General features: G+C 58.3%; 2 protein-coding genes across 5 annotated transcripts; both read left to right on the top strand.

Moving 5' to 3' along the window:
- The first annotated feature begins 139 nt into the window (after positions 1-139).
- On the top strand, positions 140-3,479 carry LOC106740436 (FXYD domain-containing ion transport regulator 5). Of its 4 annotated transcripts, none has more exons than XM_019492375.2 (9): positions 140-369; positions 1,057-1,105; positions 1,488-1,598; positions 1,765-1,836; positions 2,138-2,197; positions 2,527-2,559; positions 2,643-2,717; positions 3,151-3,205; positions 3,310-3,479. In XM_019492375.2, exons 1-9 carry the CDS (start codon positions 157-159, stop codon positions 3,332-3,334), a joined length of 693 nt encoding a protein of 230 aa, XP_019347920.2. In that variant the 5' UTR covers positions 140-156; the 3' UTR covers positions 3,335-3,479. The 4 variants fall into 4 exon arrangements, with proteins under 4 accessions (XP_019347920.2, XP_059574738.1, XP_019347918.1 ...); XM_019492373.2 differs by having other exon boundaries at positions 148-369; positions 2,521-2,559; XM_019492374.2 differs by having other exon boundaries at positions 152-369; positions 1,768-1,836; positions 2,521-2,559.
- A 416-nt stretch (positions 3,480-3,895) lies between these two features.
- On the top strand, positions 3,896-14,081 carry LOC102569048 (IgGFc-binding protein). Its single transcript, XM_006278408.4, has 9 exons — positions 3,896-4,354; positions 6,277-6,451; positions 6,834-6,887; positions 7,112-7,374; positions 8,756-9,317; positions 10,068-10,267; positions 11,274-11,654; positions 11,750-12,036; positions 12,581-14,081. Exons 3-9 carry the CDS (start codon positions 6,836-6,838, stop codon positions 12,588-12,590), a joined length of 1,755 nt encoding a protein of 584 aa, XP_006278470.2. The 5' UTR covers positions 3,896-4,354; positions 6,277-6,451; positions 6,834-6,835; the 3' UTR covers positions 12,591-14,081.
- The last annotated feature ends 5,277 nt before the right edge of the window (positions 14,082-19,358 follow it).

A 19,358-nucleotide genomic window follows, 5' to 3' on the forward strand; every position in this document is an offset into this window, starting at 1 on the left:
ACACACTTGCACACAAATGTGCACCCTCGCACACACACATATGCACGCAGTCTCGCACACGCACCCAGAGCCCAGGTGCCTGTGACACATGCGCATGCTCTCTCTCTCACACACACACACACACACACACACACAGAACCCAGGTGTCTGATACACATGCATATGTGCTCTTGCACACAGTCTAGGACACATGCACAGAACCCAAGTGTCTGTGGCACACAGGCAAGTACCCTGACACATTCTCTCACACACACACAACCCCAGTGTCTGACGCACACATGCTCTTGCACACGCATACACACGCCATCACGCCCCCCCTGCATTGCCAGTCGCGAAGAGGAAATGAGCCTTCCAGCTGCCGCCATGAGGGTAAGTGCAGGCGCGCGGCGCCAGAGGCCTGGGTCCCCTGTGGGGCGGGGGCTGCTAATGGAACCCAGGTGTCCGGCTGAGGTCTGGGCCCGGGGTCTGAGATTCCCCCCCCACCCCCACCCCCAAACGTGGTGTCCATCCGTCAGTCCGCCCATCCTGGGCCTGGTCTGTCTGTCCGCCCCAGCCCAGCAGGCCCAATCCTTCCCCCCCCCCCCCCCCCCGACCCACTGCATCCCTCTGGCATCTGTCTGTCCAGGCCCCGATTCCTCTGTCTACCCGCCCCTCTGTGTGTCTGTCTCTGCTCCAGGCCTGGCATCCCTGGACTCCTGGGTCCCTGGGAGGGGGGCCTGGGAGGGGAGCGAGGGGCAGCACCAGGGCTGGGGGGGCTGTGGGTCGGGAGTGAGAGGCACCCGCAGGGAGCTGCGGGTTGGGAGTGAGGGGCACCAGGGGTATAAGGGGAAGGCTGCAGGGTGGGAGTGAGGGGCACCGGCAGGGCTGATTGGAGCAGGGGGCTGTGGGTTGAGAGTGAGCAGCCCCGGCAGGGTTGGGGAGGGCAGAGGGCTGCAGGTTGGGAGTGAGGGGCACCAGGGTTATAAGTGGGGGCACTGGCAGGCTTGGGGGGGAGCAGGGGGCTGCAAGTCAGGAGTGAGGGGCACCAGTGACCCACCCCTGCCCTTCCCATTGCAGCCCCTGCTCTTCCTGCTCCTGCTCCTGGCTCCAGTTCTGGCCCAGGAAGGTAAGAGACACCCCCCACCTCCCCCAGCCGCTCCAGGATGCCTGGGTTCTCTGGGAATGCGGGTCGGGCCTGGGGGGTGAGCGCCAGGATCGCAGGGAGCCTGGATGCTGGGTTTTCTGCCTAGGGCTGCGCCTGGGGCCTGCAGCTGGGGCTGAGGCCTGGAGCAGCAGAGGGCATGTGCACACACGCAGAACCCAGGTGTCTGGGACACGTACAGGCACATGCACACACGCAGAACCCAGGTGTCTGGGACACGTACAGGCACATGCACACACGCAGAACCCAGGTGTCTGGGACGTGCACATGCACAAGAACCTGGGGGGGGGGGTGTCCACTCTGGATGCCTGGGTCCTGCGCCAACCCCTCTGTGCTGCCTTCCCAGACGGTGTCACCATGACCCCCTGGCTCACCCCCGACCCGGCCTTGGACACGGCCTTGGCCTCCATGGGCCCCGGCTCCAACCCCACCATGGCCACCCCCACGCATAGCACTGGTGAGTGACCTTGTTTTGTGCAACTGACCCTCAACTGCTCCCCCCAGAGCTTGCTGCATCTCAGCCCCTCCCACCAAGGTGTTGTGTGGCTGCTCCCCAGCTGCTCTCCACCAGTGTTGGCTTCCCCCCGCCCCAGCTCTGCCTTCTAACCCGGGCCCTTCGTTAGCAGGATCCAGGGCTGATGAGACCACCCCAAGGCCCCGCAGTGAGGACCCGGGGGCCCATGGCCCAACCAGACGTAGGAGACCCCTCCCCCAGTGGATATGACCCCCAAAGTGGGGGGCTGTGGGTCGGGGGTGAGGGGCACTGGCAGGGCTCATGGGGGGTGCTGCAGGTTGGGAGTGAGGGGCACTGGCAGGGCTGGGGGAGCGGGGAGTTGCGAGTTGGGAGTGAGGGGCACCAGGGGTATAAGGAGGGGCTGCAGTTTGGGAGTGAGGGGTGCCAGCAGAGTTGGGCAGGGGGTGTTACCCCTTACCCTGCTCCACCCCAGACCCAGCAACATCTTCCCTGCCCCCCGGTCCCTTCCTGCTCTTTTCCAGGCCCCCAGAAGCCTGATGCCCCCCAACCACCACACCGGGACAAGAGGCCGCCAGGGTCCGGTGAGTGACCCCACCCCAGCCCGGATCAGGGCACCTCTGCATGCTCACCAGGCAGTATTATATTCAGGCGTTCCCCCCCCCCCCCCAACTCCCCAGAGCTGGGCGCACTCTGTGTTTGCAAGGCAGTGTTTATGCAGCCATTCCTCAGCTGTTCCACCACAGAGCTGGGCACATCTCCATGCTCCCTATACAGTGTTATATGCAGCTGTTTCACCCCCGAGTTGGGCACATCCACCTGCCTCCTGCCCTGTTCTATGCAGCTGTTTCCACCCCAGAGCTGGCTGCATCATGCAAGGCATTGTGGGTAATTCTCCTCCCCGCAGGTGCAGACCAGAGCCAGAAGGAGGACGTGTTCACCTATGGTAGGTCCCTGCCCCGAGCCCCAATGCCCCCCCACCTCCCTCTTGCCCCAGCCCCCAGCCACTAACTGCCCTTGCCCCTCCAGATTACAGTGCCCTGCGCCAGTGGGGGCTGATTGCAGCTGCTGTGCTCTTTGTCACTGGCATCCTCATCCTCACCTGTGAGTGCCACCCCCCCCCCCAATGCCTGGGTTCTCTGGGGTTGGGGGAGGGGGCCTGGAGGGTGAGAGTGTGGGGGGGGGGGTCCTTTGGACACCTTGGTCCTCTGGGGTAGGTTGGGGCTGGGGGGGGTCTAAGGGCCCGGATACCTTGATTCTCTGCAACTTTGGCGGGGGCTGGAAACCTGGACACTTGGGGTCTCTGGCTGGGGAGTTGGGTCTAGGAGCAGACTGGGGTGTGGGTTGGGGCCCAGGACACCTGGGTTCCCTCCAGCTCTGGGAGGGGAGGGAAGGGGAGGGGGGTCTAGGGGGTCAAGAGTGGAGGGGGTGGGAGCCCAGATGCCTGGGTTCTCTGGGAGGGCAGTAGGGCCTGGGGGGGCAGAACAGACCCCTTGACCTGGACACCTGAGTTTCCTGTGCCCCCCGCTCTGCACAGGCGGGAAATCCGGGAAGCGACTGCGATGTCCCTGTGGAGGCAGGAGGAAGCGAAGGTGAGTCGGGCCCCCTCCTGCCCCCCCCCCCCCCCACTTTGTGGCTTCCTTGCCTCCCCTCATTTTGGGGGTCCCTGCTGACCCTCCCTTTGTGTCTTTTGCAGGAACTACGACATCTCCCAGGTCTGAGGTTGCTGCCCCCTGCCAGGAACCCAGGCGTCCGGGACGCTGACGCCCCCCCAGCAAAAACCTGGACCCCCGCCCCACACCCACCCCGGGCCGCCGGTCGCCCCCCGGTTTTGTATGTGGATGAAAATAAAAAGCCTCTTGGGGAGCCCCAGATGCTTGGGTGTTTCTGCGGGGGGAGAGGCTGGGGGTCCCAGACACCTGGATTCTTGTGGGGGGGGGGGAGTGATAGGGGCCCAGACACCCGGGGTCAGTGGTCGGGGCAGGGCGGGCCCGGATCCCCGAGCCCCCTATAGCCCCCCAGGGGCTTGGGGCCCGGACACCTGGGGTCTCTTGGGGGGCGGGGGTCTGGGGGTAGTAGCAGGTGGGAGGAATGGGGTGCAGTAATCCAGGCCTTCCTCCAATCAGAAGCCAGGGGGGGCGGGGCCAGGCAAATATATCCCCTCCTACACTGAAGGGGCGGGGTCTGCTCTCCCTCCAATGAGGTGCAGGGGCGGGGCTATGCAAATCGACCTCCTCCACTGCAGGAGGGGGTGTGGCCAGGCCCAGTCCAGTCCACTATGCAACTTAAAGGCACTGGGAGGGAAGGGGCGGAGCTATGCAGAGCTCGCGCGCCGCCTGTCGTCCCCCTTGGCCACTGCAGGCGCCTCTTTCTACCCCTCCCCCGCTATGTTGGGGCAAAGCATGATGGGAAATGAGCCCTGACGACTGTGTTCTCCGGATGCCCTGGGGGCGGGGACTAATGCAGCCAATGGGTCGGGAGTGAGGGGCACAGGCAGGGTTGCTGCGGGGCAAGAGTGAGGGGCACCAACAGGGCTGGGCTCGGTGGAAACGTGTTACCTTTCACCCTGCTCCACCCCAGAGCCATCTGCTTTCCCACCCCCAGCCTTCCAGGTTCCAAGAAGCCTGACACTCCCCTCCCCACCCCGACTCCGGCTGCCAGAGCCTAGTGAGTGCCTTCCGCCCACACGTCCGGATCGGGCCCCGGTCCCACCCCAGAGGTGGCTGCAGGACCCGCTCCCGGTATGTTCTTAGTAGTCGTCCCCGCGGCTCCACCCCAGAGCTGGGCGCATCTCGGTCCCGTCTCAGTTCCAGGCCTCCGGATCAGGCCTGAATGGGGGCCCTGGGCGTCCCCTTACCGCCCCCCAGGACTGTCTGTGTCCTATGCAGCCGTTCCCCAGCTGCCCCACCCCGGAGCTGGGCGCATTTCCATGCTCCCTATAGTGTTATATGCAGGCCCTCCTGGCTGTTCCACCCCAGAGCTGGCTGCATCTCACCAGGTTACAAGCCCTCCCTATGAGGTGTTCTATGCAGCAAGTCTCTAGCTGCCCCACCCCAGATCTGGGCGCATCTCAGTGTCACACAGGCCGTCCCCGTGAGGTGCTCCGTGCAGCCGCCTGCCCCCAGCCCCGGGCACGTCTCCACACACCCGGCAGGTCTGCGCTGCAGTTCCCCAGGGCCGGGGCGAGGGGGAGCCCGGACGCCGGAATTCCGGCCTTCCACCAATGGGAAATGGGGGGAGGGCTATGCAAATCAACCCTCTCCCTCCTACTGTGAAGGGCCAGACTAGGCTAGCCCCTCCAAAAGGTTGTGGGCGTGGCTATGCAAATCTGCGTTGGTGGGAGGGGGCGTGGCTATGCAGATCGAAGTCCTAGTGCCGCCTGGCGGCCGCTGTTGGCCACTGCAGGCGCCTGCCCCCCCAACCTCCGGAGGACACCTGTGTTCTCCGGGCTTGGGGGGCCGGGCTGGGTCCCCCATTACCCCCCTCCACAGTGACACCCCTGGAGAGGGAAGCTGAGGCAGGGGTGGGCTGGGGGCGCCCCACATCTCCCCCACCCCCGGGTGAGTGAATCAGCAGAAACCCTCTGGTCTGGGGCGAGCTGGCACCCACTCGGGGCTGGGCCAGGCAGGCGGGGGGGGGGGGCAGGCAGTTTGGCCCCCTGCCCAGGCCTGGCGGCTCCCTGAGGCCTGGGCAGCTGGCCAAAGACATGGACCTCTCCCCATTCCCAGCTGGCACCAGCCCTTTAAAGCCTCCCAGCATTGCGGGGTGGGGGGGGCAGTTCTGTGGCTGGTGGGGGCTTCAGTCTGCCTGGAGAGATGGGGAAACTGAGGCAAAGGCAAGGGAAAACCCAGGCATTCAGGACCCTCATCCACCATCCATTCACGGCAAACCTAGGTGTTCAAGACCCCCACCCACCACCCCCATAGAGTACCCAGGTGTCTGGGACCCCAACCTGCCACCCGCACAGAGAACCCAGGTGTCCTGGACACCCACCTGCGAAGAACCCAGGAGTCCGGGACCCCCACCCACTGCCCCCACAAAGAACACAGGCATCCAGGACCTGGCCCTTGCACAGACCCCAGGTGTCTGGGACCACCCTGCCCCCCAACCCGTTCACAGAGCCCAGGCACGGAGCAGGCGTCCTGCCAGCGCTGGTTCCCTCCCCGCCACCCCCAATGCTTCTCAGTGGGAAAACGGAGGCAGGAGAGATGAAGCAGTCATTTCAGGAGGTGGGGGCTCCCACCTCCAGCCTGCTCAGCAGCTCCCCCCCACCCTCTGCCAGCACCGAGTGGTGGGGAAACTGAGGCATGAGGTGATACCCGGCCCTGCCTCTGCCCAACCCCTGTGAGGTGAAACCCCCATGCCTGGATGCCTGGTTCTCCACCTGGGGATGCTGTAGTGGGGCAGCACCACCCTCCTGCATCCTGCCTCAGTTTCCCCATAAGGACTGTGAACTTTGTGCCCTGGTGTGGGGGAGGGAGGGACTGAGGCAGAGGAACCACTCAGTACCAGGACTCCTGGGTTCCCTGCCAGCTCTTGCTACATTGTTGTGGGGGGAGGGTGGGTCTTTGGGCCCTTTCCCGCAGCCTCAATCCTGCCTCAGTTTTCCCACCCGCCCCATAGAGTCCTGAGAGCCCCTCCCCTCCCCTCCCCTCCCCTCCAGGTCCCTGTCCAGCCCCGGCCTTCTTGGGAAGTTCCCCAAGGGACCTCTAGCTATTCCTGGGAAGCTGAGGTTGCCACGGTCACCCAGGACCTGCGTTTAAGAGCCTCTTCCTGGCTCTGCTTCTGCTCTCCTATCCGAGCCGACCCACCAAGGCAGCTGTGCCTGCCCCGCACCAGTGAGTGTGGGTAGGGGGCTGTGGGTTGGGAGTGAGGGGCACCAGCAGGGGTTGGTGGAGGGGATGCGAGTCAGGAGTGAGAGGCATGGCTGGCAGGGCAGAGGCTGTGGGTTGGGAGAGAGGGGCACCGGGAGGGCAAGGGAGCAGGGAATGTGGGTCACAGGTGAGGGGCACCAGCAGGGCTGGGTGGGGGCAGGGGGTTGTGGGTTGGAAGTGAGGGGCACTGGTAGGGCTGGAGGCTGTGGGTTGGGAGTAAGGGACATAGCAGGGCTTAAGTGGGCAGGGGCTGTGGGTTGGGACTGAAGGACACTGGTAGGGTTGGGGGCTGTGGGTAGGGAGTGAGGGGCACCGGCCTGACTCAGTTTCCCCTCCTGTTCTGCAGTCATGGTACCCGGTCTGAGGCTACTCCTTCTAGCCTGCCTGACAGCTCTGTGTGGTGAGTGGCTGGCGGTGGGTTTGGGACCAATGGTGGAGGGGTAAGAGCTGGGGAGCTGTCTGTGTTCCTGGATGCCTGGGTCCTCTCCAGCTCTGGGAACGGCATGAAACCTGATGGGATCGGCTGCAATTTGGGGTGGGGGGGGGAGAGAAAGGCAGCTCCAAGGGGGTCTCCACCAGCCTCTTTCAGTCCCCTTGACCCTGTCTCCCCTCCCCCACCACCAGGTGCCCAACGTGATGGGACCTGCTCCGTGACCGGGAACAGCCACTACCTCACCTTCGATGGGCACCGATTCACCTTCCAGGGCAGCTGCTGGTACCAGCTGGCCGGCGCCTGCGGGGGAGTCAGACCCGGCCTGGCTGACTTCCGTGTCCTGATCCGGGGAGATCCCAATGCCTATTATGATGGCAGCTTTATCTGGGCTGTGGAAGTCCAACTGGGTGGCCTTGATGTGCTCATGACCAAGGAGAGCCCCCGGGAGGTCATGGTGAGCTACACCCTGCTATGGGGTCTCTCTCTTGCCTCCCACCCCCTTGGCCATGAAGGTCAGTGGCTCATGGCCTCCGCAGCCACCTGGATAGCATTGAGGAGATGCTAAAGTCCTGGAGGAGAGGCTGAAGGAGCTTTGTAGCTGGCTGAAAGGCCTCTACAAAGGAGAAGGAAAAGCCATCTTCACAGGATGTGGACCCATGGCTTGAAGTTGAGGTTGAGGTTGGATCTCAGGGAAATTGTCTTCCCTGTTAGAGCAGGGAGTCAATGGGAGAGACACCTGGGGGAGCCCAGGGCATCCCTATCGCAACACCAAGATCAGCCCCCACCAGTGCCTGTCCAGCTTCTCCTTGAACTGACTCCCCAGCTCGCCAGGCGTCTCTCCTCCCAGCTCCAACGGGGAAGATGTTTATCCAGAGATCCAGTCTAAACCGGCTTTGCTGAAACTCCCAGCCGTTGCTCCACATCCTCCTCTCTTCAGGCAGAAAGAAAACATGCTTTCCTTCTTCTTCATGGCAGTCCTTCAAGTATTCAACCCGTTCTAGCATGTCCAGATGTTCCTCGTCTGGTATCTACAGGAAGTCAATGTCTGGTGTCTCTAGATACTTCTTGTACGGAATCTCCAGGCACTCAGTGTCTAGTATATTTAGATATTTCTTGGCTGGTATCTCCAGGCACTCAATATCTGGTATCTCCAGGCACTCAACCTCTGGTATCTCCAGGCACTCAACGTCTGGTATCCCTAGATACTTCTTGGCTCATATCTCTAAATACGTCTGTTATCTCTAAATACTCAATATCTGGTATTTCTAGATACTCAATGTTTGGTGTCTCCAGACACTCAATGCCTAGCGTCTCCAGACACTTGATGTCTGGTATCTCTAGATATGGGGTAGGCAACGTTTTTTTGCTGGAGTGCCTTGGAAGGTGCTGGAGTGTCGACATACTGGAGCCCGGAGCAGCTGTTTGCAGCCTCCCAGCTGCAGCTGGGCCACAGAGCCCAGTCTGCTTGCAGCAGGGCTTGCAGCCTCCCAGCCACCTGCTGGGAGCAGCCTGGGCTCTGTGGCTGGCAGCAGCTGCTTAGAGCCTGGACTGGCGGTGGTGTGCCAAGCAAAATGGCCTTGCGTGCCATGCGCAACACACGTGCCGGGGCTTGCTGACCCCTGCTTTAGATACTTTTTGCCTGGTATCTTTGGATACTCAATATCTGCTGACTCTAGATACTTCTTGTCTGGTATCTCTGGATACTTTTTGGTTGGTGTCTCTAGATACTCAACATCTGGGATCTCCAGACACTTGACATCTAGTTCAACCCCCTGCTCTGGAGCCAGATCTTCCCCATCCAAACCCTCCCATTCTTCTGTTCTTATGGCCGCCAGGTGAATGGTGCACTCAGCACCCTGCCCTTCATCTCCAAGGATGGGAGCATGTCTGTGTCTCGCCAAGGCCTGAACGGCATCATCCAGACCCCCTCTGGCCTCACCATCACCTTTGACTGGAGTAGCTGGGTGGCTGTCACGGCACCTGCTGCCTATGCAGGTACCCTGTGTGGCCTCTGTGGGAACTTCAATGGGGACCCGGGTGATGACCTGAGCTGCCGAGATGGCACGGCGGCCTCTGACCCTTTGACTTTCGGGGAGAGCTGGAAGGAGAAGGAAGTGGAGGAGTGCAGTGAGTTCGAGAATGAGGAATGCTCGGATCACAACCTGGAGCGGAAGCAGAAGGGAGACAAGGAGGGCTGTGGGATTCTCGTGGACGAGGGAGGTCCTTTTCAGGCGTGTCACAGCCACATCGACCCCAAGGGCTACTTCCAGGACTGTGTCTTGGACTATTGCCTCTACCGGGACCAGGAACAGACCTGTTCCATTGTGGCCAGCTACGCCATGGCCTGTCAGGTAGCTGGGGTCACTCTTCAGAGCTGGAGGACGTCCAACCACTGCCGTGAGTGAAGCCCCCCAGACCTGGGCCATGGGTTGGGGGCAGCATCCAGTGCTGGGGGCAGCTCAAGGATCTTAGCCCCAAGTTCAGTCCGATGTGAAGGGAGGGACAAGGGTGTCCCATAGGTACGATTTAGGGCCTTATGTAGGTCAAAGGGTGTTCGTGGGGATGGATGGATGGGTGGACAAAGATAGGTGGAGGGGGGTATGTGGGTGGAAGGATGGATGGATTGACAGGTGAACAGATGGGGCGTGTGGAGGTGCATGGATGGAGGGTCTTTATGGTGATGGATAGATGGACAATAGAGGGCATATATGGGGATGGATGGATGGGAAGATCAATAGATAGAAGGATAGATAAATCAATGGATAGATGAAAGAATGGGTGGATGGATGGATAGATAGAGGGTGTGTGGGAGGATGCATGGATAGATCAACAAATGGAGGAGGTTTCTGGAAATGGATGGAGGAGGTTTATGGGGATGGGTAGATGGATAGATGAATAGGTAGCTAGACACAGAGGGTGTTTGTGGGGAGGGAGGGATGGATGGGTGGAGGTGAGTGATGGATGGGTGGGCAGGTGGGTGCATGGATGGATATCTAGATCAGTGGGGCCTGGAGGTGGGACACACCTTTACCTGGGCTGACTCCTGGGGTTGCACTAGGCCCTATCTGCTTGGCCAGCCCCCCTGGTGCTCTGTGCCCCTACGCTTGGCCCTGCCTCTTCATCCCCTCCCCGTCCCCTTCCCCCCAGTCCTCCCCTGCCCGCTCCACAGCCACTATGAGCTCTGCGCCAGGACCTGCGAGGCCCCGTGCCCTGGCCTGGGTACCCCGGTCGGCTGCAGCACCACATGCCAAGAAGGCTGCTACTGCGACTCCGGCTACGCAGCCAACGGGGCAGACTGTGTGCCCCGGGAGGCCTGCAGCTGCTTCTACGGCGGACGTCGCCTCGAGGTGGGCCCTGGGGCTGCCACAGGCTAGTCTTGCTGGGGTGGGGGTCAGGCAGAGATTAGACTCCGTGCTCACATGTAGGGGGGTGGTTTCACTGGGGGTCCCTGAAGGATTCAAACCTACGTCTCCCTGGGTGGGTAAGGGCAGAGTGAGTTCCAGGAGTCTGGTGGGGGGGGGGTGCTAGGGGCCCTGGGTCTGTGTGTGGGGGGAGAGGCCAGGGGTGGGTGGGGGTGGAAGGACCTGGGGGTGGGCTGGTTTAAATGGGGTTGAGCCTGGCTGGAGCAGGGGACATGACCCTCAGAGGGCCTGGCCAGCCTGGCTTCACTGTGATCCATCTGGCCATCCATCCCCATGAACCCCCTCCAACCATCCATCTCCAAAAACCTGCATTTGTCCATCTGCCCATGCATCCTCCCACACACCCTCTGTCCATCCATCCACCCATTCTTCCATCTATTCATTGATCTATCTATCCTTCTATCTATTGATCTACCCCTCCATCCTTCCCCACACACATCATCCATACATTCATCCTTCACCACACCCCCTAGCTATCTCTCCTTATCCATCCATCAGTCTGTCCGTCCATCCATCTCCATAAAACACATCCATCCCCAAGTGCCCCTTCTATCCACTGCTCTCTCTCTCCATCTCTCCATCTGTCCATCCATCTCCGCACACCCCTTCTATCTAGATACCTTATCTATCTGGCTATCCATCCATTCACCTCTAGCTAGAGAGCTAACTCTCCATCCATCCATCCCCACAACTCCTCTCTCCATCCATCTGTCCATCCATCTCCCTAACCTTGCTCATGTGTGCCTCTCCAAGGGGTCAAAATCCTGCTCTGATCCAGGTGGGGGATGGACACTGCCTGCCTCAGAGGGGAGAAGACTGGACAGGGGCCTTATTCCCACCACTCCCCACTCTGTGGCTGATCCTGTGCTCCATCCCAGTGGGTCCCCAACAACTTGGGATCCCAATCCTGACCAGAGCCATTTGCCTGCAGGCTGGGGAGACTGTCGTGGCTGCTGACTGCTCGGAGACCTGCACCTGCAGTAGCACCAGGGGGCTGGCATGTGAGGCCTGGGGCTGCCCCCCAGGGCAGATCTGTGTTCACCAGGCTGGGGCTCCCACCTGCATCAGTGAAGATGGGCAGTGCCGACTGGCACCAGGCACCCAATTTACCTCCTTTGACGGTGCCGTTGGCCCTGCGCCATCCAGGGGTGCCTACGTCATGGCCTCCCTGTGCAACACCAGCACCCCCTCCTGGTTCCGAGTGGTGGTGCATGCACGGGGGCCCGAAGCACCCACCTGGGCACCTGGGGTGGTTGTCCATGGGTTTTTTGGAGACTCTGTCATCACCCTGAGGAGGGACAACAAGGCCTGGGTGAGTAAGGGAGGCTGTGCTGCTCTCCTCGAGCTGGGGAGAACCCAGGCATCTGGGCTTCTAAGTCCCTGCTTCACTCTCTCCCTGGGTTCCAGGTGAATGGGCGCCTGGCCCCACTCCCAGCGCAGGTCTCGGACGCTGTGTCCGTGAGCGAATCCAAGGGCAAAGTCACCATCACCCAGAACTCGGGGGTGCGGGTCCAGCTCAGCTCCAACGGGGATGTGACAGTGACAGTAGCCAGGGGCCTGGCCAGCCAGCTGTGTGCAGCCTGCGGGGACTTTGACGGCGATGCCTCAGATGATCTGCAGCTGCCTGGAGGGAGAATTGCGGGGACCATCACTGAGGTCATCCAGGCCTGGAGGGCTCCGGATTTTTCTGCATGGTGAGTGTCCTGGTGATGGGGTGTAGTTGTCTGTGAGGTGTAGCTACTGATCCATCCATCCATCCATTCATTCATCTTCCGTAGCCACCCAAATCTCTATAGTAACCAAAGCATTCATACCGTTATTTATCCATTCATAGTAACTACAGCATCCATCCATCCATTTGCCCATCCATCCACCCACCCACAGGTGGGCCCTGGTGTCTAACGAGGGGGCAGGCCTGGACTCTACTGGGCGGGGGCCTAGAGTCTAACAAGGGGGAATGGGAGTCTAATTGGAGGAGCTTGGAGTCTTAATAAGGGAGTCTGGAGCCTAATGAAGGAAGGGCCTGAAGTCTAAGGAGTCTCACAAGGGAATGGTCTGGAGTCTAATAAGGGGGGTGTCTGGAGACCTGTAGTTACATTAAAGATGGTGTATAGCCCTGTAGTTATGCTAAAGCTGGAGTCTAACAAAAGGGGTCCCTGGAGTCTAATGAGAGGGTGCAGGAGTCCTGAAAGGGACCATGACTCACTCCTTTCTCCCCCTTTTTTCTTTCTTCCCCAGCATGGCATAAATCCCAGCATGTCCAATCCCCCTGTTCCCTGCCCCCAGCACCAGGGACGGGCAGCTGCCAGCCCCCACCTCTCGTGAGTGCTCCGTCTCTTCTGGCAGTGATGGCTCCAGGGACTACGATAACAGCCTGGATGTATTTGAGGGTCCTTGAACTCTAACAGACCCCCCCCCAGTCTCTGGCTGTTCCAGCCCTGATGACTCTGGGGGTTATTTTACCCAGAGAAGCCATGAAATTGCCTCTGGTTTATTGTGATAGTGGCAATCAGGATAAAACAGCTCTGTCTGATGGATCTGGTTATATCCAGGCCCAAAGTCTGTCCTCATAGGCCAGGCAAGACCCCACCCCACCAGGGTGGCTTCAGGGGGAGTGCAGGGGAAGTCACCCCCCTTCCCCCAGCTTCCTGCCCCCCAACAGAGCCTGCAGGAACTATCCTAAAGTCCCTGAAGCAGGTAAGAGTCCCCTTATACAGGCCAGGTTCTGTATCCCTATCCATGTCTCTTAAGAGAGTGATCACCTGGCCAATGAGGGAGGGAGCAGGGAAACTGAGTCACAGTGCATGGTCTCACTGGACTTCTGCGGCTCATTGCTGTCTCTGTTAATGAGCTGTGTCCCATGCTGAAGGGATGTCTGGCTGGGTGGGGGCTTTGCTGATGCACTCAACATTAAACCTTTTCCCAAAATTAAGGGCTGGAAGGAAACTCCCTCCTCTCCCTAGATCTGTTTCTGGGGTTAGGTCAGGGCTGGCAGAAGATTCTCTTGGTTAGGATGGGCTGCCAGCTGTTCCAGTGCTGGTAGCTGGCTTTATTTCTGTAGTTACAGTAATCTCAAATGTCCTAGCAGTATCAAGTGGGGAGGATAAGTGTTTTTATTTCTGTACTTAAGGTAAAACTCATGCATGTCTGTGCTAGTGCTTCACCTTTATCTGGTGGGAAAAATAAGCACCTTTATTTTTGTATTATGGTAATCCCATGCATCTCTGTAGTCATGCCCCACCTTTATCGAATGGGAAGATTAAAAAATTTTTATTCCTGTCATTATGGTAAATTCACATATTAATAACCCATCTTTATCTGATGGAAGGAATAAAGTGCTTTTATCCCTTTAGTCATGGTAAAGCTGATGTATCTCGGTATTAAAGTCCTACCTTTATCTAGGGGGAAGGATAAGCAGCTTTATTCCTGTGTTTATGGTAATTTCATGCTTCTCTATATTCACATACCACCTTTGAGTGGGAATATTGAAGCATTTTTATTCCTGTAGTTATGGTAAAGTCACACGTCTCTGTATTAATGCCACACTTGCATTGAATGGGGAGAATAAAGCACTCTTATTCCTGTACATACGGTAAACATGCATCAGCATATTAATGTGCAGCCTTTATCAAGTGGAAAGGAAGTGCTTTTATTCCTATACTTACGATAAACTCATGCATCTCTGTATTCATATGCCACCTTTATTGAGTAAAAAAAATAAAGTACCTTTATTCCTGTATTTATGTAAACTCATGCATCTCTATTCATGCCCCACTTTTATCTGGAGGGAAAGATGACCACCTTTATTCCTGTATTGATGGTAATCCCATGTATTCATGCCTCAGTTTTATTGAGTGGGGAATTACAGAATTTTTATTCCTGTAGTTATGGTAAATTCACACATGGCTACATTCCTGCCTTAGCTGTATGGTGTGGGAAGAACAATGCACTTTTATTCCTGTCCTTACGATAAGCTCATGCACCTCTGTATCCATGTCCTAGCTGTATTGTGTGGGGAGATCAATGAGTTTTTAATCCTGCCGTTATGGTAAATGGAGGCACTGCTTTATTCCTGCCACAGCTGTATGGTATAGAAAGAATAACGTGCTTTTATTCCTGTCATTATGGTAAACACATGCGCCCATTTTCCTGCCCCACTTTGATGGGAGGGAAGTGCTTTTCTCCCTACTTAGGGTAGGTGAGTGGTCCCCCAAACTCCCAGCATCCTTTTCACTCCCACTGGGGTGGGGGACATTACTGGAAGTGGAAGATTAACCCCTTGTTGCTCAGCAGACACCTACTAGGTGAGTTAGCTCACACTGAAGAACCTAAATCACTTTGGTAGCCAGTGGTGTAGGCTTATGCATAGGTGCCCAAATCACCTAGACACCTAGTAGACAGGCCAGGCTCACTCTTAGGTGCACAAATCACTTGGATGTCTCTTTGGTGATCCTGTCTCACACTTAGGTGCCTAAATCACTTAGACACCCAGTAGGTGATTTTTAACTTGATCACTTAGATGCCTAGTATGTGTGTTAGATTCATGCATAGGTGCCCCAATCACGTAGACATCTCGTAGACAGGGTAGAGTCATACTTAGGTGCCAAAATCACTTTGAGTCTATCTCACCCACTAGGTGTCTAAGTGATTTGGGCACCCAAAGATGAGGCTAGACTACATATTAGATTCCTGAGTTTCTTCATGCGAGTTTAACCCACCTACTAGATGTCTAAGTGATTTGGCCCCTAAGTCTGAGCCTGAACCACCTAGTAGGCATCTCACTTAGATACCCAAATCACTTAGACACCTAGTAAGTGCTTTTGACATGCCTTTACATGCCTAAATCATTTAGTTTCACATTCAGGCAACTAAATCACTTAGATGCCCGGGAGGTGGGCTAGGCTCACAGTTGGGGGTCACTAAACAGCTAGTGAGCTGGTCAGACCCAGAGGTAGACACCTAAATCACTTGGACAGCTAATAGCTGGATTAAACTCTTAGTTTCATAGTTGGTCGGGTTGGAAGGGACCTGAGCAGATCATCAAGTCCAACCCCCTGCCATGGCAGGAAAGAGTGCTGGGGTCAAACGATCCTGGGAAGGTGTTCATCCAGCCTCCTCTTAAAGACCCCCAGGGTAGGAGTCAGCACCACTTCTCTTGGAAGTTGGTTCCAGGTCCTAGCCACCCTGAGAGTGAAGTAGCACCTCCTGCTGTCTAGCCTGAAACTACCCTCCGCTAGCTTGTGTCCGTTGTTTCTTGTAACTCCTGGGAGTGCTCGGGGGAATAGGGACTCCCCCAGTGCCTGCTGGTCCCCTCTGACTAGTTTGTAACAGGCCACTAGATCCCCCTCAGCCTTCTCTTGTGGAGGCTGAACAGGGTCAGGTCCCTCAGCCTCTCCTCGTAGGGCCTGCCCTGCTGCCCCCTGACCATACGAGTGGCCATACGAGGGAGGTTTACACTATTCAGTGCCACTTAGGCACTATTCACCAGTGCAGCATCACATGCAGGTGACTAAATCATTTAGGCGCCTATTCAGCAGAGTGGTATCACATGTAGGCACCTAAATCACACAGGCATCCAGAGGGGTTAGGATTACACTTAGGTGCCTAAATCACATGGACACCTAGTGGGTGGATTATGCTTGCATTTAGGTGCCTAATTCACTGTGATGCCCAGTATACAGGTTAGGATCAAACTTAGGGATCTAAATCACTTGGACACCTAGAAGGTCAGTGAGGCTCATGCTTAGGCACCTATATTACTTAGACATCTAGTAGGCAGGTCACTATTACAAGTAGGTGCCTAAATCACTTAGCCACACAGTAGGGGAGTGGGATCACACTTAGGCCCCTAAATCATGGAGTAGTTGGATTGATCACTTAGATGCCTATAGGGGATAGAATCACCCGTAGGCACTTAACTCCATTAGACACCGAGTAGGTGGGTGAGGTTTGCACTTTGGTGCCTAAATCACTTAGAACTCCAGGTCTCAGGTACCTAAATCACTGAACCATCTAGTAGGGGAAGTTGGCCTTGTGCTTAGGGGCCTAAATCACTTAGACACCTAGTAGGGGATTGGGTTCACGTTTGCTACCCACACCACTTTGGCACGTTAGCCTCACATGGACCCTATACCACTTAGGTGCTTATGTGGCAGGCTGGGGGGGGTCACGCTTAGGCCTCTAAATCATTTAGGTGCTCCGTTGGCAGGCTGGGGGGGTACACGTAAGCCTATAAATCACTTAAGTGCTCAGTTGGCAGGCTGGGGGGGCACATTTAGGCCTCTAAATCACTTAGGTACTTAGCTGGTGGGCTGTGTGGACGGATCACACTTAGGTCCCTAAATCACTTAGGTGCTCAGGTGGTGGACTGGGGGGTAACATTTAGGCCTCTAAATCACTTAGATGCCTAGTAGGAGGTTAGGATCACAATATAGTACCCAAATCACTTAAATGCCTAGCAGGCAGGGTGGGGGGCTTGATGCCTAATCCACTTGGACAGGGCATGGGTGATGGTGCAGGGATAAACCAGGCCTCTCCAGGCCCTGTGCCCAGAAAGACCGGCCCTGCCCTGGCCCAGCTGCGATGCTGGACTGGGGCCCTGGCCCAGGGCCTGGTGCAGGGGTGGGGGTGGGCGTGGGCCTGGGCGCAACCTGGACCGAGGGACCTCGCTGGGGCCAGGACGTGAGAGGCACTGGGATATAAGGGAGGCGCCTGCTGGCCTGAGACAGAGTCTGAGTAGGAGAGGAGACGGGTAGGTGAGCTGGCAGCCCCCCCCCGGTGCTGACCCCAGCCCCTAGATTCTCCCCCCCCCCACTCCGATCCCACCCCTGGCCCCAACCCCACCTTGCTCCCTGACCCCAACCTCCCTCAGTCACCCTGACCTCAGACCCCCCAGCCCACTTAACCCCCAGTGCCATGCCTGACCCCCAGGCCTGCCCTGCCTCCTGACCTCTGAACCCAACCCCTGACTCCCACCTTTGCCCTGACCCCTGACCCCTGGCCTAGACCTCTGACCCCTGACTCCCAGCCCTGCTCTAACCCCTGGCCTGGACCCCCAGCACCAACCCCAACCCACAACCCTTGCCCCTGACCTCTGACCCCAACCTCCAGAGTCACCCCTAACTCTCACCCCTGCCCCAAACCCTGGCTTAGACCCCGAATGCCACCCCAGCCTCTGACCTCCAACCCCGGGCCCCAACCCCTGTCCCCGACCTCCCCAGCCCTACTCCTGACCCCCAACCCCTAGCCTGGACCCCCAGAGTCACCCCTGATCCCCAGTCCTGCCCCAACTCCCTAGTACCCGCTAGGAAGGGTCCTGGGGGGGGGGTGCCACATGACTCACCTTACCCAATCCCCTCCCTGCAATTTACCTGCTCCCCTCCCCAAAAATGAACCCAGCCTTGAGAGGGGAGTGGGCTTTCCTGGGCACCTGGGGTCCCTCCCACAGCTGTGCCTCTGATCCCTCCCCTTCCCCACCTTGTGCCTCAGTTACCCCAAGGGGGACTCGAACCCCTGCCATTGGGTGTTTCAGATCCACCAATGAAAAGAGCTGGAGGTGACTCGGGGACCGGAGTCAAGGCACCGCCGGGGAGGGGGCAGGGGGGCATAGTCACGGGACCCTGGGTCAGTGAAATGGAGGGGCAAGTGGAACAAATAGCAGGGAGGGGGGGGATGCCCAGACACCTGCCATGACCTAGGCCACCAGTGGGGAAACTGTGAGGAGGTGCCGGATGGACCAGGCCTCCCTCCAGCCCCCGGATTGATTCCAGATGTTCTGCAGCTGCTGGGAGATGCACTACACAATGGGGAATCCCAGGGCCCGGCTGCCCCTGTGGCCGGGGCTGGCCCTGCTGTGGGGTAAGTGGGGGGGGGTGGGGTTTGGGGGCAGAACCCAGACGTCCGGGCATGCAGCCCCGTCCCCCTCCCCCTCACTGTGACCCACCAGCTCCACTGCCCCACAGAGAACCCAGGTCCCAGCCTCCCCTGCTCTGAATGCCTCCCAGCCCCCTTCTCCCCCCAGAGCTGGGGAGAACCCAGGCATCCTGGTTCCCCAACTCCCACCTCCGCCCCCGCAGAGCTGGAGAGAGCCCAGGTGTCTCGGCTCCGGTCCCCCTTTACTTTATTCCTCTCCAGACTTTGCTACCGCTACGAGAACCCAGGCCTCCGGGCTCCCAGCCCCCCCCCCAGCTGGAGAGAACCCAGGCATCCCGACTTCTGCAGGTGCCGGGAGGGGCAGGGGACAGGAGACATCCCCTGCTGTGCTGCTGGGTGACATGGAGATGGGGAAACTAAGGCACGGAGCCCTCTAGCCTGGCTCTGGAGCCTCCCAAACCCTATCCCTCTAAAAATCCTCCCAGATGCCAGTCTGGGAGGCAGAGGGGGACCCATGTAGCCCCACCATCCCCCATCCCCTGACTCTTGCCTCTCTGTGGGGCAAGGGTTGGGTTTGTACAGCCCCTGGTGTGGGCTGGGTTGGATTTACCTGGGGGGGGCTGCGCTGCCCCCTAGGAGCTCTGAGGGTTCAGGGCAAGAGGCTGGCTTGGAGCTACAAGGCCCTAAGCCGGAGGTTTCAACCCTGTCCCCTGCCCCCCACCTCATTAGACCCCAGGTCCCCTTGTTAAATCCAAGACCTTTCTCATTAGTCTCCAGATGCCCTTGATAGACTCCATCCCCCCTTGTTAGACTTGTTAGACTCCATCTCCCTCTTGTGATACCCCCTTGTTAGACTCCAGTCCCCCTGCTAGACTCCACCCCACCTCGTTAGAACCAGGACCCTCTTGTTGGTCTCAAAACCCCTTCGTTAGACTCTACCTTCCCTTGCTAGAATCAAGATAGCCCTTCATTAGACTCCAGACTCCCTCATTAGGCCTGAGCCCCACCGCATTAGACCCCAGCCCCTATATTAGGCTTAAGCCTCTCCTTGTTAGACTCCAGTCCCCCTCGTTAGATCCAAGAATTCCTTCATTAGACTCCAGACCCCCTCGTTAGGCCCAAGACCCTTGTCATTAGGCTCTAG

Source organism: Alligator mississippiensis, chromosome 15 (assembly GCF_030867095.1).
Source record: "Alligator mississippiensis isolate rAllMis1 chromosome 15, rAllMis1, whole genome shotgun sequence".
Taxonomy (NCBI): domain Eukaryota; kingdom Metazoa; phylum Chordata; order Crocodylia; family Alligatoridae; genus Alligator; species Alligator mississippiensis.